This window comes from Amblyraja radiata, chromosome 39 (genome assembly GCF_010909765.2).
Source record: "Amblyraja radiata isolate CabotCenter1 chromosome 39, sAmbRad1.1.pri, whole genome shotgun sequence".
Taxonomy (NCBI): Eukaryota; Metazoa; Chordata; class Chondrichthyes; order Rajiformes; family Rajidae; genus Amblyraja; species Amblyraja radiata.
The window spans coordinates 879,197-906,645 of NC_045994.1; the positions used below are offsets into that span (position 1 = coordinate 879,197).

The 27,449-nt window shown below is 49.7% G+C and overlaps 1 protein-coding gene across 1 annotated transcript; it reads right to left on the bottom strand.

The window, feature by feature from the left end:
• Positions 1-625: 625 nt before the first annotated feature.
• Positions 626-23,623, bottom strand: LOC116967516 (RNA/RNP complex-1-interacting phosphatase-like). Its single transcript, XM_033014155.1, has 9 exons — positions 23,490-23,623; positions 18,138-18,213; positions 17,618-17,749; positions 16,211-16,334; positions 10,015-10,075; positions 8,232-8,278; positions 8,060-8,135; positions 4,042-4,131; positions 626-2,822 (listed from the first exon to the last, which is right to left on the bottom strand). Exons 1-9 carry the CDS (start codon positions 23,606-23,608, stop codon positions 2,432-2,434), a joined length of 1,116 nt encoding a protein of 371 aa, XP_032870046.1. The 5' UTR covers positions 23,609-23,623; the 3' UTR covers positions 626-2,431.
• Between the last annotated feature and the right edge of the window lie 3,826 nt (positions 23,624-27,449).

The following is a 27,449-nucleotide window of genomic DNA, read 5'->3' on the forward strand; positions in this document are numbered from 1 at the left end:
AGGCCACACAGTATGTTCAGCTTTAGTCACCCTGCTACAGGGAAGATGCCATTAAGCTGCAGAGTGCAGAGAAAATTGTCAAGGATGTTGCCAGGACTCCAGGGACGGTTGCAGGGATAGATTGGACAGGCTGGGACCCATCCTTTATACACATCTTATAGATGTGGATAAAATTATGAAGGGAATAGAGGGTCTTTTTTCCCCAGGACTGGGCAATCAAGAACTAGAGGGCATAGCTTTAAGGTGAGAGGGAAAATATTTAAAAGGGTACCTTTTTCCACTGAGTGGTGGTATGTATATTGAACAAGCGGCCAGAGGAAGTAATTGAAGCAGGTATAACAACACAATGTAAAGGTTGAGGGATATGGGTCAAACGCAAGCTAATGGTACTCGCATAGATGGGGAATTTTGGACAATTTGAGCCAGGGCCGGGGCATGCTTCCATGTTGTGTGACTGTGACACATTCATTGTGTCGACTGGATGTGGTTGGAAGTAAATGATTATGATGCCATAGTGCTGTCAAAGAGGGGGATCTCATGGCCTTTGTACAGATGAGGCTGCATCAAGATCATCTCTGCTTTTTCTGAAGCTTCTAAACACTGCAGGAAGTGAAGATAAAAATGATACAAATGACCAAATTCATTTATTTTGATTCCAGATTACATTCGATACCAAAAACCGTAGAAAATCTTGATTAGTGACTTCCTCAATCACTGATGCAATGAATTTAGGGAGTCGGGTAAAAGGATGAAGCACCGAGCATCAGATACACAAGCAGGAACACAGATGCTCCTGAACCACCGAGCTGAGCCTCAGTGTGAAGGAGGCCAGTGTACAAGCTGTAGCCATCCTCCAGACCCAGTGCCCGCCCTCGACAGGAGCAAGACAATGTGGAACAACTGGCAACCCAGCCTACTCACTGAAGATGCTGGAGTAACTCAGCATGTCAGGCACCATCTCGAGAGAAAGGAATACGTGACGGATCATGACCCTTCATAGGACAGTTTGATGAAGGATCTCGACCTGAAACGTCACCTACTCCCTTTCTCCAGAGATGCTGCCTGACCCAATGAGTTACTGCAGCATTTTGTGTCTCTTTGGTGTAAACCAGCATCTGCAGTTCCTTCTCACACACATGCCTATTCACTGCTCTCTAATAACACCACGCTCACCAGAAAGATATATCATTTCCCGGTATCTGTGCAATGTGCTGGCAACCGACTTGCTGGGTGAAATATGCACCTTATTCCTTCAGACTGAGTGCCCCACGTTCTATTCAAGGACAGATCTAGGCTGCAGATAGAGACCACTTGAACTGAGAGGATCTTGATGCTTTTTCTTATCCTATTTGAGATAGCCAGAGATGAACAGAGTAGGCAACTAGTACAGATCAGCCTGTACTAGGTTGATGCAAGGTCTGGATCGGAAACGTTCACCTATCCATGTTCTCCAGGAAAGCTGCCGGACCTGCTGAGTTACTCCAGCACTTTGTGCTCATTTATAGTACGGATTAGACTTGGGCTGTCACGGCACTCGAGTCAGACTACACACAAACCCATGGAATTAAATAAATTAAGTTTTAAAGTAGCAAGTAACAATGTTTTCCGATCGGACTCAGTGAAATGTCAGCAACTTATTTGGAACCCTTGGATAGATTAGAAATTGACCCCAATACTAAAACAATCTACTGGATTAATTGCTTTTTGTCGAATCAAAGAGCAGTTTAAACAATGCGGGAAAGTAGTTCCTCTCAGTAAGTCGGTGCTCACAGGACGGTTAGGGTCATAGAGTTCCCTGCGCCCCACCTCAGCTTCCTTCACCAGTTTCCCTACTGGCTATTTAGTTAGTTCATTCAGAGGGTTGACTGTAGTCAAGGGGTGAATTAGTCACTGAGAACTGAGGTAACACTCGAGTGCTGGTCCATCAGAGGACTGTCAAGGCATGATCTGCTGCCCCCGATCTGAAGCATTGCAGCCGCACCTGTGTTTTAAGTTGTACAGGAAGCGGAATGAATGCAGTGTGGACTGCAGTGTGATCCCCTAACTCAACAGGGGAGCAGTACCTGTACAATGTGCTGGCAATATTCACCACCCCTTAGACCACCTTCACAATATAGTATTCGAGGCCATGTCTTTTAAAATCTGCACTATGGATGGGGAGATTATGAACTGATTAAAAGTGTTTGTTTTGCGAAAAGAAGAAGTTCGAGAAGCAGTGACATCATAAAATGAATCGAGGATTGGGAGCCAAGCACAATATTAAGGCAGATGAATGGAGGTTCCTCCACAGTTCAGAGGCAGCAGTAGACAAACGATCTACCGATACCTGAACATAGATGCAGCCACCGAAGCAGCCTCTCCATTTCATCCTGCACATTATTTCTTTCAGTTACGTTTAATCAAAGTGACTAAAATCTTTTGCATTTGCTTATCAATTGTCCCATCGTCGATGTGTATTCAGCCTAACCTGACCTCGAGAGACTGATTTCCGTTCGCTGGTGTCCCTGGTTCCGTGAGATAGCTGATAACCGTCCCAGGGGTTCACGGGCCAATTCTTCCCCCAGTCAGACGGTAGCTGACGAGAACGCCACGACGACTGTGACTGACAGCTCGTCCTTGGCGAGTCCCACCACCCGCCAGTAGAGTCAGAGTAGGCCCTGTGTCCATTGCCCAGCGGCGGGTGATGAACAGCAGGGGGTCCAAACCCCTGTTCTCTGGAACGCTGCCTCGACAAGTAGGAATCAGCAGGCTGAACAGGCGGGCAGGCAAAGTGACTGAATTCACGGAAGTTGTTTCTTGGTGGATACTTTCCGCGATTTGTTCTGTAAGGGGACAACCAAGAGTTAAGAGTGTTTTTTATTGTCATATGCCCCCAAAACAGAACAATGACATTCTTACTTGCAGCAGCACAACCGGTCTGTAAACACAGTACTCAATAGATAACATAATAAACAACATTGTTCAATAAAATGGGCAATTTTGGGCACCATATCTGAGGGAGGATGTGCTGGCTCTAGAGAGGGCCCAGAGTAGGTTTACAAGCATGATCCCAGGAATTAGTAAGTGAATATACGATGTGCGTTAACATATGATGACGGCACTGGGCTTGTACTCGCTGGAGTTTAGAAGAATGAGGCGGGGGGGGGGTATCTCATTGAAACGTACAGAATAGCATAAGGCTTGGATAGAGTGGATGTTTCCACTAGTGGGAGGGTCTAGGACTAGAGGTCATAGCCTAAGAATTAAAGGACGTTATTTTTAGAAGGAGATGAAGAGGAATTTCTTTCGTCAGAGGATGGTGAGTCTGTGGAATTATTTGTTGAGGCAAAGTCAGTGGATATATTTAAGGCAGAGATAGATAGATTCTTGATAAGTATGGGTGTCAGAGGTTATGGGGAGAAGGCAGAAGAATGGGGTTAGAGGGAGAGATAGATAAACCATGATCGATCTCTGGCGGAGTAGACTTGATGGGTTGAATGGCCTAATTCTACTCCTATTCCTTATGACCAAACTAAACTATCCGGCTCGTGAACTGACTTGCACAATCCTAGTCCTACCTCAGCAGCAGGACACCATGGACCATTTCTTGCACATACAAATATTTTTTTACTAATTGCATTCTTGCAGTCTTTTTCTTTTAAGGCTGTTATAAGGTTGTGTTGTGCGAGTCTATGTGCCTGTGGTGCAAGCAGGATATCTTCTTGTACCTCATCATACTTGAGCATGACAATAAACTCGACAATGTAATGTTTGCGTTTGTCAAGGTTTGCACCGTCCTGTACCTGCTCCCCCTTCCTCCTCCCCTCAGAATCAGCAGGTCCTCCAGACCAACTTCTCCAAACCAACCAAGATCCCTTCCTGAATTAGTCCCATTGGTCTGCATTGACCCCATCCCTCTAAACCTTTTCCACCCACGAATGTTTCCCTGCATTTGGACCATAATTACAACGCAGCCAGTAACCAGTCTCACACCCCCTGGACGATGCATCACCTGCAACATGCCACTACACGGGTACTTGCTGGGCACGGGCCATTGCTTACCTCTCTCGTGGTGGGAACACAGGCTGCTGACGGAAACGTCCCATCTGTTCTGGGGCTACGCAAGAACCCAGCACTTCGATTCCTTTATTGCTGTACAACAGAAGAAATTACACGAGATTATAGGCAGTACAACGCTTCCCACTGTCACTTAATGAGACAAAAAGGAACAGGTTAAAAGGCGAGGGTTTTAAATTCAGTCTCCTTGTGGGAGTCACTTTGCAGTTGAGGAGCAAACGAATGCTGCTCGTCAGTGGAACCTTCAACCGATCAACACAAGCAGGCCCACGTCAGCACAACAATATCGCCTGGCTTCTCACAGTCCAGTTCCACAACCGCCCTTGTAAGATTCAAGTTCTGCAGGAATGTCGATAAAGTACGACCTGATCATCTGATCAGCCAAGAGGGACTCAGATTTGTGAAGACAAGGCTTGATTAGCAATAGTTCAGATTGGCTTTGTGAACTAGGAAATAGCGTCTCACAAAGTTTTGTTTAGTCTGAAGAAAGGTCTCAACCTGAAAATCACCTATTCCTTTTCTCCAGAGATGATCTCCAGAGTCTGATCCGCTGAGTTACTCCAGCTTTTTGGTAGCAAAAGCGGAGCTGCGAGATACCGAGGAGACCCTTGTTAGGGCCACATCTATAATCTTCTTTGCTCGCTTTGAAGTGGAGCCACCCGAGACAGCCACATCACACCACATGGCCCACAGCAGCCTAACCCTCAAGATAGAGGAGCATGAGGTGAGGCGCACGCTGCGGGCCATCAATCCAAGGAAGGCTACTGGACCCGACGGCGTCTCTGGACGCGTGCTGAAGGACTGCGCTGACCAGCTGGCTGGAGTCTGTACGAGGATTTTCAACCAGTCTCTGGCCCAGTCCACTGTTCCACCCTGTCTGAAGTCCGCAACCATAGTCCCCTTGCCCAAAAAAACCCACATTTCCAGCCTCAACGACTACCGGCCAGTCGCACTCACACCAGTGGTGATGAAGTGTTTTGAAAAACTGGTCCGGGGTCACATCACATCACTCCTGCCCCGAAGCTTTGACCCCCACCAGTTTGCGTACAGAGCGAATAGATCTACAGAGGACGCTGTAGCCACAGCTCTCCATGCTGCACTGTCCCACCTGGAGCAGCGGGGGAGCTACGTGCGGATGCTCTTTGTGGACTACAGCTCTGCCTTTAATACCATCCTTCCCCACAAACTGGTGGACAAACTGGGGGACTTGGGACTTCCACACTCCACCTGCATGTGGATAAATAGCTTCCTGTCGGGTCGCAGCCAGAGAGTCAGAGTGGGCCATCACACATCCACGGCCCTCAGCCTCAGTACCGGCTCTCCACAGGGCTGCGTGCTGAGCCCCCTGCTCTACACCATCTACACACATGACTGCATCCCCGCCCACCACAGCAACACCATTGTTAAATTTTCGGATGACACTACGGTGGTGGGACTCATCTCCGGGGGGGACGAGTACGCCTACCGGGATGAGGTGGAGCAGCTGACAGTGTGGTGTGGAGAAAATAACCTGCTCCTTAACACCTTAAAGACCAAGGAGATAATAATAGACTTCAGGAAGAATAAAACGGACATGGTACCATTAATTATCGGAGGGGACTGTGTGGAGAGGGTGGCGGATTTCCGCTTCCTGGGAATCCATATTGAGGAGGACCTGACGTGGAGCGTGAACACCCTCTGCGCTGCTGAAAATGGTCCAGCAGAGACTGCACTTCCTGAGGGTGCTCAGGAAGAATAACATCACTCAGAGACTGCTGCTGTCCTTTTATCGGTGCTCCATTGAGAGCCTCCTAACATACTGTGTATGCGTATGGTACACCAGCTGCACAGCGGCTCAGAGGAAAGCGCTCCAGAGGGCCATTGACAACGCCCAGAGGATTGTCGGATGCCCTCTCCTTACCTTGGAGGACTTACACAGTTCCCGCTGCATCAAAAAAATCCCAGAGTATTATAAAGGACATTTCCCACCCCGGACACTCCCTGTTTGAACTGTTACCGTCAGGCAGACGGTACAGATCTACAAGGACAAGGACAAACAGACTTAAAAACAGTTTTTACCCCACTGCTATAAAGGCACTAAATGTAGCCGCCAAGGAACGCAGGGGCGATACATACATACATGAAATCGACAGAAGGATGTAGGGCTGGGTGTTTATGCGTGCTATTTTTATGATATTTATTTTAGTTGTTTATCTTTTTAAATATTTTACTTTGTATGTATCGTTAGCTTTAGAAATGTTTGAATGGTGCACTGACTGGCTGACATTTTACAATTTCGTTGTACATGGTTCATGTTACAATGACAATAAAGAAACTATTCTATTCTACTATTCTAATGGAAGAGGAGAACCCTCGTTCCCTAAAGGCTTTATGGAACGTGTCAGAGGGTGGTAGTGGAGGGTAACTGCCTTACTTCGCTTGAGACCCGGGTGCTGTATGTTTGAAGTTGACACGGTTTCCCCGTGACCTGCGTGGGTTTTCTCCGGGTCCTCAGGTTTCCTCCCATACTACAAAGACATACCGGTTGTTGGTTCATTGGCGTGGTTAAATTGCAAATAGTCCCTCGTGTGTGTAAGATAGCGTTCGTGTGCGGGGATCACTGGTCTGCGCAGACTCGGTGGACCGAAGGGCCTGGTTCCGCGCTGTATCCCCAAACTAAACTGTTGTTTGTCATCTATATTAACAATCTCAATGCGAACATAGGTGGCATGATTTGTAATTCACGGGTGACACCAAAACTTGGTGGTATAATGGACAGTAAAGATTGCCTCAGGCTGCAAAAGGATTGAGATTAAATGAGGAAGTGGGCCAAAGAATGGCAGATGGAATTTAACTCAGGCAAGTGCAAATGGTGCATATTGGGATGTTAAATCAGGGCAGGACTTGCACAGTGAATGGTAGGGCCCTGGGGAGTGTTGTGGAGCAGAGGGACATGGGGGTTCAAGTGCATGGTTGAAAAAGCAACACGGTTAGACAGGGTGGCGAGGACAGCTTATTCCACGCTGGTTGGGGCCTTGAGTACAAGCGTCGGCACGCCAGTTACAACTGCACAAAACGGCAAAACCACACCTGGAATTTTGTTGCAGTTCATGCCTCCATATTCCAGGAGACGGTGCAGAAAAATGTTCTGGAGCAAAGGAGACTGAATGGTGATCTGAGTTTCATATAATAGTGGGGCAGAGATAAGGTGGATGGCGAGTTTTTTTACAAAGGTAAGCCAATAATTAAAGGACATAGGTTTAAGGTGAAAGGGGAAAGATTTAAAAGGGACCTAACGGTCAACTTTTTCACATCGATGGTGATGGGCATATGGTACGGGCTGCCAGAAGAAGCTGAAGAGGCAAGTATCATTACGTTTAAAATATATTTGGACAGGTACATAAATAGAAAATATGGGACAAATACAGGCAAACGACTAGGTCAGATAGATACCTTGGTCACCATGTATCAGTTGGGACAAAGGGCCTGTTTGCAAGCTGAATGACAACAAGGCTGTTGTTGTGCTGTTGTTCTATAGTGGGAGGCCTTTAACAAGTGCCTCATCTCCTGCTGACACACAAGTGTAAGGGAGTCTAAAACTAAAGGACTTAGGCTGAAGGTGAGAGGGGGACCTGAAAGGCAACTCTTTCACACCCAAGGTGGTGGGTATATGGAACGAGTTGCCAGAGGAAGTGGTGCAAGCAGGTAAAACTGTAATGCCTGAATGATATTTTGGACAGGGTAGGAAAAGTTGTGGCAAATAGGACTAGCTTGGTCAGCATGGATGAGTTGGGCTGAAAGGCCAGCTTCAACGCTATACAACAGATAGTGCAGGTCTAAAACAATCACCTGCAGAACTTTCAGAAACGGGAGAAGGTGGAGGAAAGACAGGAGGCACCGTGTAGTACATCTGAGCAAGTAGCTGGTCGACGAGGAAGAGCCATAACGCACAGGGAAGCGGAGTGCTGAGAGATGCTTCAGTAGCCCAAGGGCATGTTACTAAACGTGATTCAGTTGACCTTACCTTCGATGTGGTCCCTGCAACAAATCCTGAATGTAATTCTGTCTTTCAATTGAATATCCACGGGATCTATTGAACACTTGAGAGAAAGAACCAAGGATGAAGAAAGTTTAGATTTAAAGAGACAAGAAAGGAAATATTCAGGAAGTTCAGCTAGTAAAATCCAAGCACTTACAGTCGATTGCATGTCGAGGGTCCATCCCATCCACATCAATCAGATACCTTGAGGAAGGAAGACAAGGGAAAGGAGTAATGAACAGGAGAACAATAACCCTACACTCTACGGTAACACTCTAGCTCGTTTCCAGAAGTCCTGACTTTGTGTGTAATCGTGCTCCCCCCCCCCCCCCCGGTAAAGGAGATGGCAATTTGGGCAGTGCTAATGCTGCTCCTGCAGGATGTGAGAAGTTAGGGAGACGTCCAGTGTCCCAGAGCTCTACAACTATGGGACGTGTGTCCAGCTGCAACTCCTTACAGACAGCGTCAGGGAACTGGAGCAGCAGCTGGGTGGTCCCGGGTTCATCCGGGAGACTGAGGCTGTTATAGACAGGAGTTAAAGTGAGGTGGTCACACCTTGGGTGGATGGCTGACCACCGGGAAAGTGAGTGGACAAGGAGCACACGAATACCCTGGTTATTGTGTTGTATAACGGCAGGTTAGTGTGTTGTCATCCTGGTGCCAGGGTCCAGACATCTCTGAGCAGTTGCAGAACATTCTCAAGGTGGATGGCGAGCAGCTGGCAGTCGTTCTGCAAAGTGCATGCTGGCACAAATGACACGGGCAGGAAAAGGGATGAGATCCCGCAGTGTGAATATGGGGAATTACGCAACAGATTAAAATGCAGGACTGAAGGTAATAATCTCCGGATTACCCACAGATTAGTACCCTCACTCGATGCCACGTGGTAGTGAGGGTACATGTGTGGCTCGGGAGTTGATGCAAGGATACAGATTTTTGGACCATGGGGATCCAAAACAGTCGCCTCACTTCAGCCACAGTCGCCTCAGTACAGCGGCAACTTCCTCTGAAAGCCAATTCCAAACACAGATGGAACTGCTCAAACTTGTTTGTGACACTCAGTCAGTTACAGTACTAGTGTGGAAACACACACCTCCACGGCACAGCAATAGAGCTACTGCATAAAAGCGCCAGAGTCCTGGGTTTGGTCCTGACTGTGGGCGTTTGTCTGTACGGAGTTTGTACGTTCTCCCCATGACCTGCGTGGGTTTTCGACAAGATCTTCAGTTTCCTCCCACACTTAAGACGTACAGGTTTGTAGGTTAATTGGCTTGGTATAAATGTAAACTTGTCTCTAGCATGTGTACGGTAGTGTTAATGTGTGGGGATCGCTGGTCGGAGCGGACACGGTGGGCGGAAGGTTCTGTTTCCGCGCTGTATCTCTAAACTAAAGAAACTAAACTCTAGATTCAGGGACAGCTTCTTCCCAGTTGTCATCAGGCAACTGAACCATCCTATCACCAACTAGAGAATAGTCCTGAGCTACGATCATTCTCATTGGAGAGCGTTGGAATATCTTTAATCAGACTTTACCTTGCACCAAACGTTTTTTTCCCTTTTCCTGTATCTGTGCACTGTGGACGGCTTGATTGTAATCATGTAGTCTTTCCACTGACTGGATAGCATGCAACAAAAGTTCTTCACTGTACCTCACTACAGTTGGTAATAAACTGGACTAAACTAACAAGAGAGCAGTCCTGAGGAACCCTTTATCTCATTGGAGATCCTCGGACTGTCTTTAATCGGACTTTTCCTTGTTCTAAACTTTATTGCCTATATCTTGTATCTTTACACTATGAACGGCTTGATTGTAATCATGCATAGTCTTTCCGCTGACTGGCTAGCAAGCAACAAAAGCAGCATTTTGCTGTACCTCAATACACATGATAATAACAATAAACTCTACAGTATAACCGTGACCAAACACTTTAGCAACCCACCTGCATATGAGGTAGCCAGTTCTGTTGATGCCGTGAGTGCAATGAACTCCAATCAGTTTATCTAAAAGTAGACAGGTGGAGAAAGGTCAGCGTACTCACATTAGATCACATCATTCAACATCCCACACAAAATATAGGCAGAGGCTTGGGCCAACGGACTTTGGGATTAATACAGAAGGGTGCACACCGGACAAGTTGGGCTGAATAGCCAGTTTCCATGTTGTACACTTCTATACATGGCAATGGCAAGGCTCCCAGACCTGCTACCTCACAGCTGACTGAGTCTGCACGTTCTCTGTGTCTCTGTGTCTCTTCATGGGTTTCTTGCAGGAGCTCCGGTTTCCTCCCACTTCCCAAAGACGTACAGGTTTTGGGATCCAGGGAGAACCAGCAGCAGCATTTGCAGTTCCTTCCTACACATTTCATCTGCTCCACTGCAAAATCCCCTCAAGGCATGTCTACTTTGAAGAAGTTCTCCTCTCCAACGCGAGTTCTGCAACAACCTCTCTCGCTGCTCCCCCTGTATGGTTCCTCCTGCTCTCCGACTCTACGACCACCTTTCCTTTACCATCGTTACATTTTTGCATATCTTTCATTAATTTGTTCTATATCTCTACATTGTCTATATCTCGTTTCCCTTTCCCGTAACTTTCAGTCTGAAGAAGGGTCTCGACACAAAACGTCACCCATTCCATCTCTCCAGAGATGCTGCCTGACCCACTGAGTTACTCCAGCATTTTGTGTCTATTGACTGGGTATTGAATTGGCTTCATGGAACAAAACAGGATGGCGGTGAAAGGTTGTTTGATGGAATGCAGGCCTGTGACTAGTGGTGTGCCTTAGGAATCGTTGCTGGGCCCTTTGATGTTTATGGCTTATTGCAACAAGTTGGCTGTGAATGTGAAAAACATAATTAGTAAGTTTGCCGATGACACTAAAGTGGGTATCATAGATAGTGGATTCAAGATGGCGGATGTGCGGGAGTGGGCGCCGTCTGTGTATGGCAGCCTGCCCGCAGTCCGTCTCTTCACCTTTTTTTTATTTTAAGTCCTGTCCAAAATGTTAGTGGAGGTCTTTTATGTGGTGGGTGGGGGTGGGGAAGGGGGAAACTTTAATTCTTAGTCCCCTACCTGGTCGGAGAGGCAGCATCCCTCCGAGCTGCTTCTTCGCCCCGTCCTCGCGGCCTACATTCGAGAATGGAGCGGCGTTTCCTGTCGGGACCGGCCGGGCTACAGCTTCGGCGGCGGCGCAGCGCAAGGACACCATCACGGAGCGGAACCACAGAGAGGGCGATGCCTTGCCGGGTCGCCGTGCGGTAAGCTCCGGAGCGCTGTGGCCGTCGATCCAAACATCGCGGAGCTGGGACTGCGGCTGCGGGCGTCCGGCCGCGGGCGGCGCTGGGATCGAGTTCGCCGGGGTCGGAGCTTTAACCGGCGCGGCCTGACGACTACTAGTGCCGCGGTCTCCGGGGAGGAGGCAGCCGCTCCAGACTTTCCAAGCCGCTTGAGGAATTGTTTCACCCGACGCCAGTGTTCCATCTTCACGGCAAGAGGGCCCTGAAAACATCGGACTGGCTGCAAGGCCACAAATGGGCCCCGACCTCGGGTGTTTCAGAGGAAGAGGACTTAACTTTCTGCTGCCTTTCCCCACAGTGGACATTTTTGATTCTGTTGTGGGGGGATGTTTGTGTTGCTCTATAATGTGTTGTGTCCATTTTCTTTCTTTATTTATTTTTAACCTTTTTCTATGGTTTGTATGTAAATTTATTATTTAATTTATGTAAAGCACTTTGGTGTCAATGCAAGTTGACTTAAAATGTGCTATATAAATATAGCAATAATAATAATAATAATAATAGTGAAAACAGTTGTCAATAATTATAGCAGAATCTCAATCAGTTGGGCAAGTGGGCTGAAGAATGGCTAATGGAGTCTAATGCAAATAAATGTGAGACGTTGCATTTTGGGATGTCAAACAAGGGCAGGACCAAACATCCTGTAGCATATATCCGCTATAGGATCTTTGGGCAGGACCTTCACAGTGAATGTCAGGGCCCTTGTGGCTGTTGTACTGCACAGGAAACGAGGAGTACAGGTACATGGTTTGCTGAAATGTGGCATCACAGGTAAATAAGAGTAGTAAAGAAGGCTTTTGGTACATTAACCTTCATCAGAAAAGGTGCTGAGTATAGAAGTTGGGATGTTACATTATTTGAACAAGATGTTGGCGAGTTGGCATTTGGTGTACAGTTTTCGGTTTTGGTCACCCTCCTAAAGGAAGCAGTCAATAAACTGGAAAGAGTGCGGAAAAGATTTACGAGGATGTTGTCAGGACTAGAAGGCCTCACCATGACCTCAGGGGCGCAGCGGTAGAGTTGCTGCCTTACAACGCCAGAGAACCGGGTTTAATCCCGACTACGAGTGCTGTCTGCACGGAGTTTGTATGTTCTCCCCGTAACCGCGTGGGTTTTTCTCAGAGATCTTCGGTTTCCTCCCACAATCCAAAGATGTACAGAATGTAGATTAATTAGCCTGGTGTACGTGTAAATTGTCCTTAGTGTGTGTAGGGTAGTGTTAGTGTGCGGGGATCGCCAGTCGGTGCGGACTCGGTGGGCCGAAGGGCCTGTTTCCGTGCTGTATCTCTAAAAATAAAAAGCTGTAGGGAGAGGTTGGGCAAGCTAGCACTTTATTCCATGGAGTGCAGGAGGATGAGAGGTGATCTTTGAATTGTGTCTTTGAATTGTGTATTGTTGATGCCTTTACTATTTATTTTTTATTTATTTTTTTGTCGTTATTTTTTGTTTTGTTTCATTCCGCTTACATGTTTTGTATTTTGTTTACTAAATTTTGTAAGGTGTCCTTGAGATTCTTGAAAGGCGCCCATAAATAAAATGTATTATTATTATTATCTTGGAGAGATGTATAAAATAATGAGGAGAATAGACCAGGGGACATAGGTTTAAGGCAAGTTGATGGGATGAATAATGTCGAATCAGACTACAATTTTCTGCTGGATGGACAGCGTGGGAAACACTACATGAGTTAACATGGATTCAGGAACTAGGTGAAGTGGTGAATGTCTCAACAAAACAGGGACTCCAAAGCTCGACCAACCCACTGCCCGGGGCAACAGAGGAAGGATGCAGCAGCCATGGTTCCAGCAGGTGCACCGTATCTGAGAGGAAGCAGTCTCGGAGATGTTGTGTTCTTCAGATAAGACATTACACCAAGCCTCGGCCTAGCTAACATTTAGTCTTCAGTCAAGATCACTCCAATTGGTGGGTGTGGGTTCAGGGGGCTCCTTCATTTTCAATAAATTGAAAGTAATTCCTAAGCTTTCTGCTGGTAGTTTACATAACAGAAGCTTATACATTTTTTCTAACACATAACCAGTAAAATAACCTCCAAAGAATAAATATTTCATGAAATAATTGACTTCATACAGCTAAAAAAATATTTACAAAAAATGTTACCTGAATTTCTAAACGAGCTATTTGTAGAGATGCCAAAAGAACACAAAAGTAAAACCTACACATCACCTTAGAAACGTACCATCTCAAGGCATAATAATGCATAATACTGCAAGGCACAGTTAACTGTCAATACACTGATGTCACATCGACAACGCTAAGAATGTAGAAAACTAAAAACCTCTGCCAATAACAATGAAAACAAAAATTCCCAATATAAACAGAAAGTCACCAGAAAGGGGAGGGGGTAGCCGCTGCCCGGGAGGTAGGGCCCCGCATCCCTCCAACCCCCTCTATCATCGTCGGTAGCATTCCCTTTCCAGTCGCAGCTCCATATGGGAGACACTAAACACTGTCATGCTAACTTATTCATTTTCCTTACAAGAGAGGAGGGGATCAACGCCCCGCAGCCATCACCCCCGTCTCAAGTGTCCTGGCGTCCCGCTCACCCAGAGCCCGTGCTCTCGTTCATGGCCTCGCGGTTCACCCGCACGCGCTCCGGTTCCCTCCGACAAACGGGCACCATCACAGCTCGCACAGCGCCGCCGGGCTGATCTCAACAGAAGCCAAAGAGCGTCGTTGTGTTCCCTCCGCCCACGGCCTCCAGCGTGTGTCTCCCCCCCCCTCATTGGCTGATCTTGCTGACTTCCATCATGAATCACAAGCTTGCCCGCCTCCAGACCGGTACCTCTACTGACTCTCCTTCCCTCACCCTTTTATTTTACGATCTTACTAACTAAACTGTGTCAAAATTGGGCACAAAAAAAATTGAAAAATCTGTTTCATTGTAAGGAAAAGAAAAATATCATGCCTGGTTCCCATTCACCTTTGTGTCACTAGCAATCCTGCCATTTTACAATTGGTGCCTCAGCCAAGTCATTGAAGGTGTGAATGATTGGCGTTCCCCAAGGCTCCGTACTCGGCCCCCTCCTCTTCATCATCTACATCCTCCCCCTTGGTCAGATACTCCGCCACTTCAACCTGGACTTCCACTGTTACGCCGATGACACCCAGATCTACCTCGGCACCAAATCCCCCCACAACCCCCCCCTCTCCCATATCAACTCCTGTTTATCAGCTATAAAAACCTGGATGCAACATAACTTCCTCAAACTCAACAGCGATAAGACAGAATTCCTCCTCATAGGCTCCAAAGCCACACTCAGCAAAATCAATAACCCCACTCTCACCATCGACGGCACCACTGTATCCCCATCTCCCCAGGCCCGCAACCTTGGCGTGATCTTTGATTCCACCCTCTCCCTTGAGCCTCACATCCGCCATGTCATTAAAACCTCCTTCTTTCATCTCCGCAACATCGCCAAACTCAGACCCTCTCTCACACCTCCCGTTGCTGAAAGACTCATCCATGCCTTCATCTCCTCCCGACTGGACTATTGCAACTCACTTCTCCTTGGCATCAGCTCCACCTACATCAACCGACTCCAACTGGTCCAGAACGCAGCCGCCCGACTCATCACCCACACCAAATCCTGGCATCACATCACTCCAGTCCTCAAACAACTTCACTGGCTTCCCATCTCCCACCAGATCACCTACAAAATTCTGATCATCACCTACAAAGCCCTCCACCATCTGGCCCCCCCATATCTCACTGACCTCCTCTCCCCCTACCAACCCTCACGGTCCCTCAGATCCACATCAGCCGGTCTCCTCTCCATCCACAAGTCCAACCTCCGCAGTTTTGTGGACAGAGCCTTCTCCAGGGCAGCTCCCAGGCTCTGGAACTCCCTCCCCCAACTGATCCGCAATTCCGTGTCCCTCACCATCTTCCAGTCCCGCCTCAAGACCGATCTCTTCACCTCTGCCTATCCTTAGCCCCACATCCCCCTCCCTTTTTCATCTGTGCATTAATTGCCTCATATTGTGTTTTGAATTGAATTCTGTCTTTACATTGTGTACTAGTCATGTCTCTACTATTTATTTCATTCCCCTTACATGTTTTTCCTCTACCTGCTAAATTTTTGTAAGGTGTCCTTGAGACTCTTGAAAGGCGCCCATAAATAAAATGTATTATAATTATTATTAATGATTGAGGTCCAGACCTTCCCACCATCTACAAGGACCACAGTCTCTATGTCTCTGCATGGACGCAGATTCAGCATTAAAAAAGTCTGGTGTTGTGGTCGGCACATGATATTTGGCCAGCCCACACATTCCCACCACCATCACCGATGTACAACACAATCCCACCTCCAAACAACGATGGAGATACCCACAGCCTCTCAGCAAGGCTTAATCTCCAGACTCAGGGCCTCTACAGCCAGGGGCATGGTTCACCATTGCAATGTTCAAGAAACATTTATACAGGTACATGGATAGGATAGAGGGATATGGGCCAGACGCAAAATGAGACTAGTGTAGATGGGACATGTGGGTCAGTGTGGGCAAGTTAGGCCAAAGGGCCCATTGTATGACTTTATAACGATGACCTTGATTTGGGAATTTAACTCTGACGCATTTAAAAGCCTAATAAGGGTCAAATTTAGACAGTAAATGGTGAAGGCCTGGCGTGTTGATGTACAAGGGACGGCTGACTTCATCTGTCTGCCCACTTCCACGCACCCACTAGGTAAATGACTCAACAACTGACCGCCTTCCCACACCTGGTCCCTTCTCGCCCCACCCCACGCCCCAAAGGACTCCTGACCACGACATACCCAGCAGCCCACCTTCCATCACTTCCCTGCCCACAGATGTGCTTACCATTGTCCATGTTCTCCAACAGGAATGTTTTCACAGCTCGTTTGAAGCTAAAAATGTTTTTTGCATTGGGTACTTCGTGGCCAGCGGTGAAAATCTTCTCATAGTGCAAACCATCCGGCAGCTCCTACAACAGAAAATCAAGCACACTAAGGCACAGCACAGGAGCGGGTAGCTACTTTAATGCAGAAATTAATGACTGAGGAAGGAGATGGAATTTAATCTGAGCAAATATGAAATATTGCACTTTGGGAAGTTGAATGCAAGGGGAAAATATACAATTGACGGGATGAACCTGAACAGCATTGATGTACAGAGGAATCTTTGGGTCCAAGTCCAACTTTTAAAAGTGGCAACACCTAGATAAAGTGGTAAAGACAGCATATGGTATGCTTGCCTTCTTGATTGGGGAAATGAATATGTCAGGATGTCATGATGCAGTAGGACTTTGGTTAGGCTGCATTTGGAGTATTACATGCAGTTTTGGATAGGCACATGGTTATGGAGGGATATGGATTGTGTGATGGCAGATAAGAGTTGGTCTTGGCATCATGTTCGGCATAGACATTGTGGGCAAAAGGGCCTGTTCCATCCTTCACTGTTCCATGTTCTGCAATCTGCACTGACAACGCTAGCTTTTACCCACCAGTTCACCACTGGTTTCACCAGAACACCGTTGCCTCTACACGCTGGCTGCCTTTCACCCTCTGAGCAACACAAACCCTCCCATACAGCCCTGGTCCACTGTGTCACCGATTGCAACACATTTCAGATTAAGCAAGAGCCACTGAACTCTCAGAGGGGAATGAGTCACTTCACCTTGAAAGAAAATGAAGATTATTTCTGGAGAAATGTGCAAGTTTTTTATTTGGTGGTGTGGAGGGAAATATGAAATGGAACTAAGTCGAGTTCGCATGTTATCCGTAACCGCGTGGGTTTTCTCCGGGTGCTCCAGCTTCTTCCCACATCGCAAAGACGTGCAGGCTTGCAGGTTAATTGGCCTCAGTAAGATTTCCCCTAGTGCTTTGTAGATGGATGAGAAAGTGGGATAACAAAACTAGTGTGGTTGTATTGATGGTCAGCCTAGACTTGGTGGGCTGAATGGCCTGTTTCGATGCTGTATCTCTAAACTAAATATCTAAAATAAAAGAGTAACAATATTGATTTTTTTTTAAAAGACAAAGTTAAGAATACAAAGTTAGATTGGAATTAGATATTATACTTGCAAAAGCGGGATCAAATCAAAATAAAACAGTCACCTGGGCAGTACTGGTGAAAAGCAAAGTTGCTCAGTAAGAAACGTGATCAGTCAGTACCTGTCAACAAGGAATAGTAATCCAGCTTCTGATGACTGAATTTGTTCCTACATTTCTGGCCACAGGCTTGACGTGGATCTATGCCCAGTCTTACCTCGGGGTCATAGTAACGCTTTGTGAAGGTGAGGTCAATGATCTTGCCCAGCTCCTCACTCTGCTCCTGGATCTGGTTCAAAAGATCCATCGGCGTGAAGACTTCACCGGGCAGCAGGCAGCTTGCAAACACCTGGAACAAGAAATTGGCATCAGTCAGTACGCACCTCGTGGGCTGAAGGGCCCGTTCCTGTGCTACATGTCCAAAACAAACTCCAAATACAGAGCTGCACTGAGAGTTACCGTAGCAGGCCAGCCCGACCACACGCACACAGACAGGAGACACACACACACACACGGACAGGAGACACACACACACACACACACACACACACAAACACAGACAGGAGACACAGACAGGAGACACAGACAGACAGAGACAGACAGAGACAGACAGACAGGGACAGACAGACAGAGACAGACAGACAGAGACAGACAGACAGACAGAGACAGACAGAGACAGACAGAGGCAGACAGATAACACACACACACAGACAGGAGACACACATACAGACACTAACCTTCTTCAGTGGAACTTTGAAGGCGATGAAGCGGGTCCCTCGGAGGCGCTGGCCGAGTGCTGCGTACTCCTGCCACCTGGAACCCAGCAGAAGGACATGTCAGGACGATTCCAGAATTTGAGTGCGGGTGGGGTGGGAGGGGATTTAGGGCGAGGGTAGGAACGGGTTGAGGGTGGGGAGAGGGTAGGGTGGAATGGGGAGGTGAAGTGGGTGGGGAGGAGAAAGGGGGAAGAGCGTGAGGGGGAAGAGTGTCAGAGGGAGTGTAGGTGGGGGGGAAGGCATGGGGGTTGGGGGAGGGAATGGGGGTCGGGGGTCGGGAATGGGGGTCGGCAGGCGGGGGGGAAATGGGGGTCGGGGAGGGGATGGGGTCGGGGGGGGAATGGGGTCGGAGGGGGAGGGGATGGGGGTCGGGGGGGGAGGGAATGGTAACTGGGGGAGGGAATGGGTGACGGGGGAGGGGGAGGGATGGGGTCGGTGGGGGGGACTGGATGGGAGCCGGGGGGATGGGAGCGGGGGGATGGGGGGCCGGGAGATGGGGGCCGGGGAGCGGGGATGGGGGCTGGGGGGGGGGGGGGGGATTCGGGGAGGGAAGGGGGATGGGGGACGGGGGGGGGGGGAGCGGGGATGGGGCTGGGGGGCGGGGGCGGGGGATGGGGTCACGGGGGGGGGGGGGGAGGGGATGGGGGACGGGGTGGGAGAGGGGATGGGGGCAGGGGGGCGGCGGAGGGCGGGGAGGGGGATGGGGGGAGGGGGCAGGGGGGTTGGGGAGCGGGGAGGGGGCGGGGGGGGGGGGGGGGGGGAGGGGGGGGGGGGGGGGGGAGCGGGGCGGGGGGGGGGTGAAGGGGGGGCATGCGGGGGATGGGGGGCGGGGAGGGATGGGGATAGCGGGGGGGGAGCGGGGATGGGGGGCGGGGGGGTGAGGCGAGGCTGGGATGGGAGGGGGGGGGGAGGGGATGGGGGAAGGGGGGGGGGGGGAGAGGGGATGGGGGCCGGGGCGGGGGAGGGGGGATGGGGAGCCGGGGGGGCGGGGATGAGGGGAGCGGGGGCGGAGCGGCGGCGGGGGGGGCGGGGGAGAGGGGGATGGGGAGCCGGGGGGGGGAGGCGGGGGAGGGGGGGGGGGGGGGGGGGGGAGAGGGGATGGGGGCCGGGGGCGGGGGTGGGAGGGGGAATGGGGGCGGGTAGAGGAGGGGGGAGGGGGGATGGGGGGGGAGGGGGGGAGGCGGGGATGAGGGGGGGGTGGGCGGAGCTGGGGGATGGGGGGGGGGGAGCGGGGATGGGGGGCGGGAGGGGGGGGGGAGGGGGATGGGGGTCGGGGATGGGAGCAGGGGGGGGGCGGAGGGGATGGAGCGGGCGATGGGGTCGGGGCGGGTAGCAGGGTGGGAGCGGGGATGGGGCGAGGGGGGTGGGAGCGGGGATGGGGGCCGGGAGAGGGGATGGGGGCCGGGGGGGGGGGGGCGGAGCGGGGATGGGGGCCGGGGGGGGAGGGGATGGGGGCAAGGGGGGGGTGGGGATGGGGGCCAAGGGGGGGGTGGGGATGGGGGCCGGGGGGGGGGAGGGGATGGGGGCCAAGGGGGGGAGGGTGATGGGGGCCGGGGGGGGAGGGGAGGGGGCAAGGGGGGGAGGGGAGGGGGCCGGGGGGGGAGGGTGATGGGGGCAAGGGGGGGGGGGGGTGGGGATGGGGGCAAGGGGGGGGAGGGGATGGGTGGCCGGGGGGGGAGGGGATGGGGGCCAAGGGGGGGAGGGGATGGGGGCCAAGGGGGGGGAGGGGATGGGGGCCAAGGGGGGGAGGGGATGGGGGCCAAGGGGGGGAGGGGATGGGGGCCAAGGGGGGGGAGGGGATGGGGGCCGGGGATGGGGGCCGGGGATGGGGGTGCAGGAGTAGGCTATTCGGCCTTTCGGGCCAGCACCGTCATTCACTGTGATCATGGCCGTTCCCGCCTTCTTCCTATATCCCTTGATTCCGCTATCTTTACAATAGACAATAGGTGCAGGAGTAGGCCATTTGGCCCTTCAAGTCAGCACCGCCATTCAATGTGATCACGGCTGATCATCCCCAACCAGTACCCCGTTCCTGCCTTCTCCCCATATCCCCTGGCTCCGCTATTTTTAAGAGCCCTATGTAGCTCGCTCTTGACAGCATCCAGAGAACCTGCCTCCACCGCCCTCTGAGGCAGAAAATTCCACAGACTCACCACTCTCTGTGAGAAAAAGTGTTTCCTCATCACCGTTCTAATGGCTTACTCCTTATTCTTAAACCGTGGCCCCTGGTTCTGGACTCCCCCAACATCGGGAACATGTTTCCTGCCTCTAGTGTGTCCAAGCCCTTAACAATCTTATATGTTTCAATGAGATATCCTCTCATCCTTCTGAACTCCAGAGTGTACAAGCCCAGCTGCTCCATTCTCTCAGCATATGACAGTCCCGCCATCCCGGGAATTAACCTTGTAAACCTACACTGCACTCCCTCAATAGCAAGAATGTCCTTCCTCAAATTAGGAGACCAAAACTGCACACAATACTCCAGGTGCTGTCTCACTAGGGTTCTGTACAACTGCAGAAGGACCTCTTTGCTCCTATATTCGATTCCTCTTGTTATAAAGGCCAACATGCCATTCGCTTTCTTCACTGCCTGCTGTACCTGCTTACTTTCATAGATTGATGTACAAGGACCCCCAGATCCCGTTGTACTTCCCCCTTTCCCAACTTGACGCAATTTAGATAGTAATCTGCCTTGTTTTTGCTACCAAAATGGATAACCTCACATTTATCCGCTTTAAACTTCATCCGCCATGCATCTGCCCACTCCCCCAACCTGTCCACGTCACCCTGCATTCTCATAGCATCCTCCTCACAGTTCACACTGCCACCCAGCTTTGTGTCATCTGCAAATTTGCTAATGTTACTTTGAATCCCTTCATCCAAATCATTCAATAGCTCTATCTAACTCTCTCTTGAAAACATCCAGAGAATTGGCCTCCACTGCCTTCTGAGGCAGAGAATTTCACAGATTCACAACTCTCTGGGTGAAAAAGTTTTTCGTCATCTCCGTGCTAAATGGCCAACTCCTTATTCTTAAACAGTGGTCCCTGGTTCTAGACTCCCCCAACATCGGGAACATGTTTCCTGCCTCTCGCGTGTCCGATCCCTTAATAATCTTATACGTTTAAATAAGATTCCCTCTCATCCTTCTAAATTCCAGTGTATGCAAGCCCAGTCGCTCCATTCTTTCACCATATGACAGTCCCGCCATTCCGGGAATTAACCTCGTGAACCTATGCTGCACTCCCTCAATAGCAAGAATGTCCTTCCTCAAATTAGGAGAACAAAACTGCACACTTTACTCAACAGGGCTTTTTTCGCTCCTATAGGGGGGTTGCACGTAAGGTCACTGGGTCATAAGGCTTGACACACGGAGCCGCTCAATCCATCCGTCACTTCCGGTATATGTTATTAATACAAGAAACGTGTACTTTCCTACATGTTAAAAACCGCCAAAATGTTGAATTTTTGCGCTGAAATAAATTGTGGGAGCTGGGCTAAGTGTGAGAGACATGTACCCAACTTCAGAATTCCAAAAGTGAAGCGAAATGAAGGTATAGAGAACCGAAAACTGAAGGGACAACAGCAGCTAAGGTGCTTGGTAAACATTGGCCGTGCAGATATCGGAATTGAAAATATTGGGAATTATCGCGTTTGCTCATTGCATTTCTTCAAGTAAGGCATTATTTGTGTTTTTTCTTGATTCCTTTGGTTTCTAAAAATTCTCAGAAGTGATAAATCTGGCTGTAAATTTTTCTTCAGATGTGTTTTCATTTTGTATGTAAAAACCCACTTGGGAACCATGGGCGATTAAAAAAAATTACAACCAGATTTATCACCTGAAACTTTTTAGATGCCAAAGGAATCAAGAAAAAACACAAATAATGCCTTAGTTGATGAAATGCAGTGAGCAAACGGCCAATGTTCACCAAGCACTCTGGCCGTTGTTGTCCCTTCAGTTCTCGCTTCTCTCTACCGTAATTTCTCCTCACTTTTGGAATTCTGAAGTAGGCTAAATGTCTCACACGCTTATCCCGATTTCCATAATTATTTACAGCGCAAAAATTGACAATTTCAGCGGGTTTTTACGGTCCACTACGTTGGAAACAATGGTAAGTGCCTACCTGCAGTTCATCGTGTGTGCTCCATTTGGAGTAGCATAGCAACAGTACGGGTCATGGGTCGTGACCCGACTGCCGTGAAACCTCCCTATACTCAACTCTTGTTATGAAGGCCAACATGCCATTAACTTTCTTCACTGCCTGCTGGACCTGCATGCTTACTTTCAGTGACTGATGAACAAGGACACCCAGGTCTCGTTGTACTTCCCCTTTTCCTAACTTGACACTATTCAGATAATAATCTGCCTTCCTGCACTTGCCATCAAAGTGGATAACCTCACATTTATCCACATTAAACTGTATCTGCCATGCATCTATCCACTCACCCAACCTGTCCAAGTCACCCTGCATCCTCATTGTATCCTCCTCACAGTTCACACTGCCACCCAGCTTTGTGTCATTTGCAAATTTGCTAATGTTACTTTTAATCCCTTCACTTTAAAGGAGACGAGGGTAGAGAGGGAGGGGTGAGGGTATGTTGGTGGGGATTGATGAAGGTGGGGGAGTTGATGAGGGTGGGGAGGGAGGGGGGGGGGTGGATTTGATGAGAGGGGGGGGGTGGATTTGATGAGAGTGGGGGGAGGGGGAGTTGATGAGGGTGGGATGTGGGTGGGGGGGATGAGGGTGGGGGGAGGGGGAGTTGATGAGGGTGGGGGGGATGAGGGTGGGAGAGGATGAGGGTTGGGGAAGTTGATGAGGGTTGATGTGGGTGGGGGGGGGTGATGAGGGTTGGGGAAGTTGCTGAGGGTTGATGTGGGTGGGGGGGATGAGGGTGGGTGGGGGGAGAGGATGAGGGTTGGGGAAGTTGATGAGGGTTGATGGGGGGGGTGTGGGTGGGGGGATGAGGGTTGATGTGGGTGGGGATGATGAGGGTGGATGGGGGGAGTTGATGAGGGTGGGGGGGATGAGGGTGGGAGAGGATGAGGGTTGGGGAAGTTGATGAGGGTTGATGTTGGTGGGGGGGGGGTGAGGGTTGGTGGGGGGAGATGTTGAGGGTTGGGGAAGTTGATGAGGGTTGATGGGGGGGGTGTGGGTGGGGGGATGAGGGTTGATGTGGGTGGGGGTGATGAGGGTGGGTGGGGGAGAGGATGAGGGTTGGGGAAGTTGATGAGGGTTGATGGGGGGGGGGTGTGGGTGGGTAATGGATGGTGGAGGAGGGTGGGAAGGGGCCGGGGTCTGGCCACCGCCTCACCTGTCGGGGACGCGTCCCCGGCGGCCACCACCACCACCATCAGCAGGAGCCCCGCCGCTGCCCGGCCGCGCCGACATCGCCCTCCGCACGACCAACGCGACCAGGCCGCCGCGCAGCATCGCGCAGGCGCGGAAGAGTGACGCATTCCGGAAGAGGACGTGCCCACGCCACGTGATGGATTGCAATGCATCGCCATGTTTGTTATGGGCAACCTGTTGCGCGTCATATTAATGACAGGAAGTAACCGTGCGCCATCTTTGCTTCGGGCAGCAGATCTGGGGACAATCACAGGCATTAAAAAAATGCAACTGCTGGAAACCTGAAATAAAAATAAAATAACACCAGAGAAACAAGGTACTCCAACTTTATGTCTATCGGAGAAAATACAGATCTGATTTGGAAAGTGATGGAGTAACTCAGCAGGTCAGGCAGCATCTCTGGAGACATGTACTGTATAGGGTGATTTCACGAAAGGTCACTGGAGCGTAGTTCCGCACCCACGTGACCCGCAAATTTTAACTGGGGGACAAGCGTCACTTCCGGTGCATGTTAGTGAATGGGAAAACACGCACTTTCACACCCGTTAAAAACATCGAAAACGGCCAGTTTTTGAGCTGCAATTTACTGTGCCAGTCGGGGTGACCGTGAGGAACAGCTACCTAAATTTACAGTCCAAAAGAAAGATAGAAACTAAGGTAAATTCAAGAGGGAGCTGAAGGTGTCAAAACAGCGGAAGTTGATTGCGGACATTTGCCGTGGAGATTTAAAGATCGAAAATATCGGGAATTATCGCGTTTGCTCGCTGCATTTCATCAAAAGTGGCATTATTGACTTTTTATCTTTATTCATTTGTTATATGAAAAGTTTTAAAAGTGAAAAATCCGTCAGTAAAATTGCAAAATCGCCCATGGTTCTCAGGTGGGTTTTAACATGCAAAATGAAAACGCTTCTGAAACCCACCTGAGAACCATGGGCGATTTTGCAATTTTACTGACGGATTTTTCACTTGTAAAACTTTTCATATAACAAATGAATAAAGATAAAAAGTCAATAATGCCACTTTTGATGAAATGCAGCGAGCAAACGCGATAATTCCCGATATTTTCGATCTTTAAATCTCCACGGCAAATGTCCGCTAGCTCTTCCGCTGTTTTGACACCTTCAGCTCCCTCTTGAATTTACCTTAGTTTCTATCTTTATTTTGGACTGTAAATTTAGGTAGCTGTTCCTCACGGTCACCCCGGCTGGCACAGTAAATTGCAGCTCAAAAACTGGCTGTTTTCGATGTTTTTAACGGGTGTGAAAGTGCGTGTTTTCCCATTCACTAACATGTACCGGAAGTGACGCATGTACTCCAGTTAAATTTTGCGGTCACGTGGGTGCGGACCTACGCTCCAGTGACCTTTCGTGAAATCACCCTATAGGTGGTGTTTTGGTTCGAGGCCCTTTCAGGGCTGCCAACTCTCACGCATTAAGTGTGAGACTCACGCATTTCGACAAATTCTCACGCTCTCACGCTGATCACAAATTTCTCATGCTCTGTCGTGAGAAATTCTGTGATCAACAAGAATTTCAAAACTCATATCGAGTGCATGGGCCGCAGGTGTTGGAGAGCCGGGGCTGAGGGAGGGATGGAAGCAGAAGTTGCAGTGGGGACTGTTGTGGACGGGGCGCCGGGGCTGGCGAGTTGCTCGCTGCAGCTCCAGCCATGGAGCAGCCTCAGTGCAAGAATCCCGAGCCGTCAGAGGCGTCAAAACCGTTGCGTCGCTGCCGTGGGAGTCTCTGTGCCGAATTTGCCCTGGTGACTGGCATGGACCAGGCAGCATCTCTGGAGAGAAGGAATGGGTGACGTTTCTGGTCGTGAACCTTCCAAGGGTCTCGACCCAAAACCTTTAGAAGGGCCTCGACCAGAAACGTCACCCATTCCTTCTCTCCAGAGATGCTGCGTGTCCCACTGAGTTGCTCCAGCATTTTGTGTCTCTCTTCGGTTTAAACCAGCATCTGCAGTTCCTTCTCACACAATGAGACCCAACAAAACTACGTTGAAGCTAGTACCACTCGGGTGGTGGAGGGACGGAGAGAGAGAGGATGTTAAAGAAATCGATATTCATACTCAATCGGGGAAATTAGTTGATATCTGTCTTTAAATTGATATTTTGTTCATCTTTGACTCAGAACTGCTGTAGGTTTGAGAGCAACAGCAGCAGGAGCTGAGCAAGAGATACGACTGATTGGCTCTAGCCCAAGTGGGAGGAGAGAAGTGAAAACAGTTAAAGTAAAGGCCAAGGACAGGCAGACTTGACTCAGAACTGCTGTAGGTTTGGGAGCAACAGCAGCAGGAGCTGAGCAAGAGATACGACTGATTGGCTCTAGCCCAAGTGGGAGGAGAGAAGTGAAAACAGTTAAAGTAAAGGCCAAGGACAGGCAGACTTGACTCAGAACTGCTGTAGTATTTGGGAGCAACAGCAGCAGGAGCTGTGCAAGAGATACGACTGATTGGCTCTAGCCCAAGTGGGAGGAGAGAAGTGAGTCAGTGCTGGGAAAACAGTTGAAAACTGAGGAATTTGGTTTGTAAATTGGTAAATCAGGCAATTTATCAGTCAATTTAAGCAAGACTGCTCATAGCGAGCGGCAGTGAGTGAGCGGCCTTGTGAGGGAAGTGCCCTGTGAGAAAAGTGTGAGTCTTTGGCTCGAGAGTCTTCGGAGACGAAAGAAGGAAATGTCAGGCAAGCTGATTCAGTGCGATGCTTGCAGTGTGTGGGAGGTCAAGGACACCGCTAGTGCCTCTGGCTGCTACAAATGCGAGAAGTGCATCCAGGTAGAGCTCCTGAAGGGCCGTGTTGGGGAACTGGAGAAGCAAGTGGATGACCTCCGGTTCGTCCGAGAAACGGAGTCGTTCCTCGACAAGTCCTACAGTACGATTGTTACACCTAAGGTACTGGAAGAGAGAAGATGGGAGACAGTGAGAATGGGAGGGAAGCATGGAATGCCAACGACCCCGGGTGTTGTACCTCTTGTGAACAGGTTCATCCACTTAGAAGCTTAGGGACAGAAGAGGTGTTTAAACTGGGCAACGGACTGGCTTGTGATGCGTATAGGGCTGTTGAGCCAAAACCAAAAAGGCCTAAGGCAGGCAACGCCATTGTAGTGGGAGACTCCATTGTGAGAGGTACGGACAGGGGTTTCTGCGGCAACAGACGGGATGCGAGGATGGTGTGCTGCCTTCCTGGTGCCAGGATCCAGGATGTCACGGACAGAGTGCAGAAAATCCTCAAGGGCGAAGGTGAACATCCGGAAGTGGTAGTGCATGTCGGCACAAACGATGTCGGAAAGAAGGGGATGAATATTCTGCAGCGTGACTTTAGAGAGCTCGGAAAAAATGCTGAAAAGCAGGACCTCCAGGGTTGTTATCTCCGGTTTGCTTCCAGTTCCTCGTGCTGACGAGAGCAGGAACAGGGAGATACGGGACCTGAACGTGTGGCTGAGGAACTGGTGCACGGGGCAGGGATTTAGATTCTTAGATCACTGGGATCTGTTTTGGGGTAAGGGGGAACTGTACAAAAGGGACGGATTGCATCTTAACAGGTGTGGGACCAGCATTCTGGCAGGCAGGTTTGCCACTGCTACACGGGTGGTTTTAAACTGAATAAGGGGGGTGGGGTGTCGAATGGGATAGTGGAGGATGGAGTTAAAGGGAAAGGGTTTCTTAAATGTGTGAGCGTAGAGACAGAGGGGTGTAAAATGAGGGTAGAAGCAATAGGTAGCAAGGTGAAAAGTAAAAGTGGCAGGCAGACAAAACCAGGGCAAAAATCAGAAAGGGCCACTTTTCAACATAATTGTATAAGGGGTAAGAGTGTTGTAAAAACAAGCCTGAAGGCTTTGTGTCTCAATGCAAGGAGCATTCGTAATAAGGTGGATGAGTTGAATGTGCAGATAGCTATTAATGACTATGATATAGTT

Coding starts and splice junctions, on each gene's coding strand:
- LOC116967516 (XM_033014155.1), bottom strand. CDS start 23,608: ATGCTGCGCGGCGGCCTGGTCGCGTTGGTCGTGCGGAGGGCGATGTCG. Junction 17,750..18,137: donor TCAAAGTTCCACTGAAGAAG/GTTAGTGTCTGT, acceptor TTCTTGTTCCAG/GTGTTTGCAAGCTGCCTGCT. Junction 8,279..10,014: donor ACTGGCTACCTCATATGCAG/GTGGGTTGCTAA, acceptor TCCTTCCTCAAG/GTATCTGATTGATGTGGATG.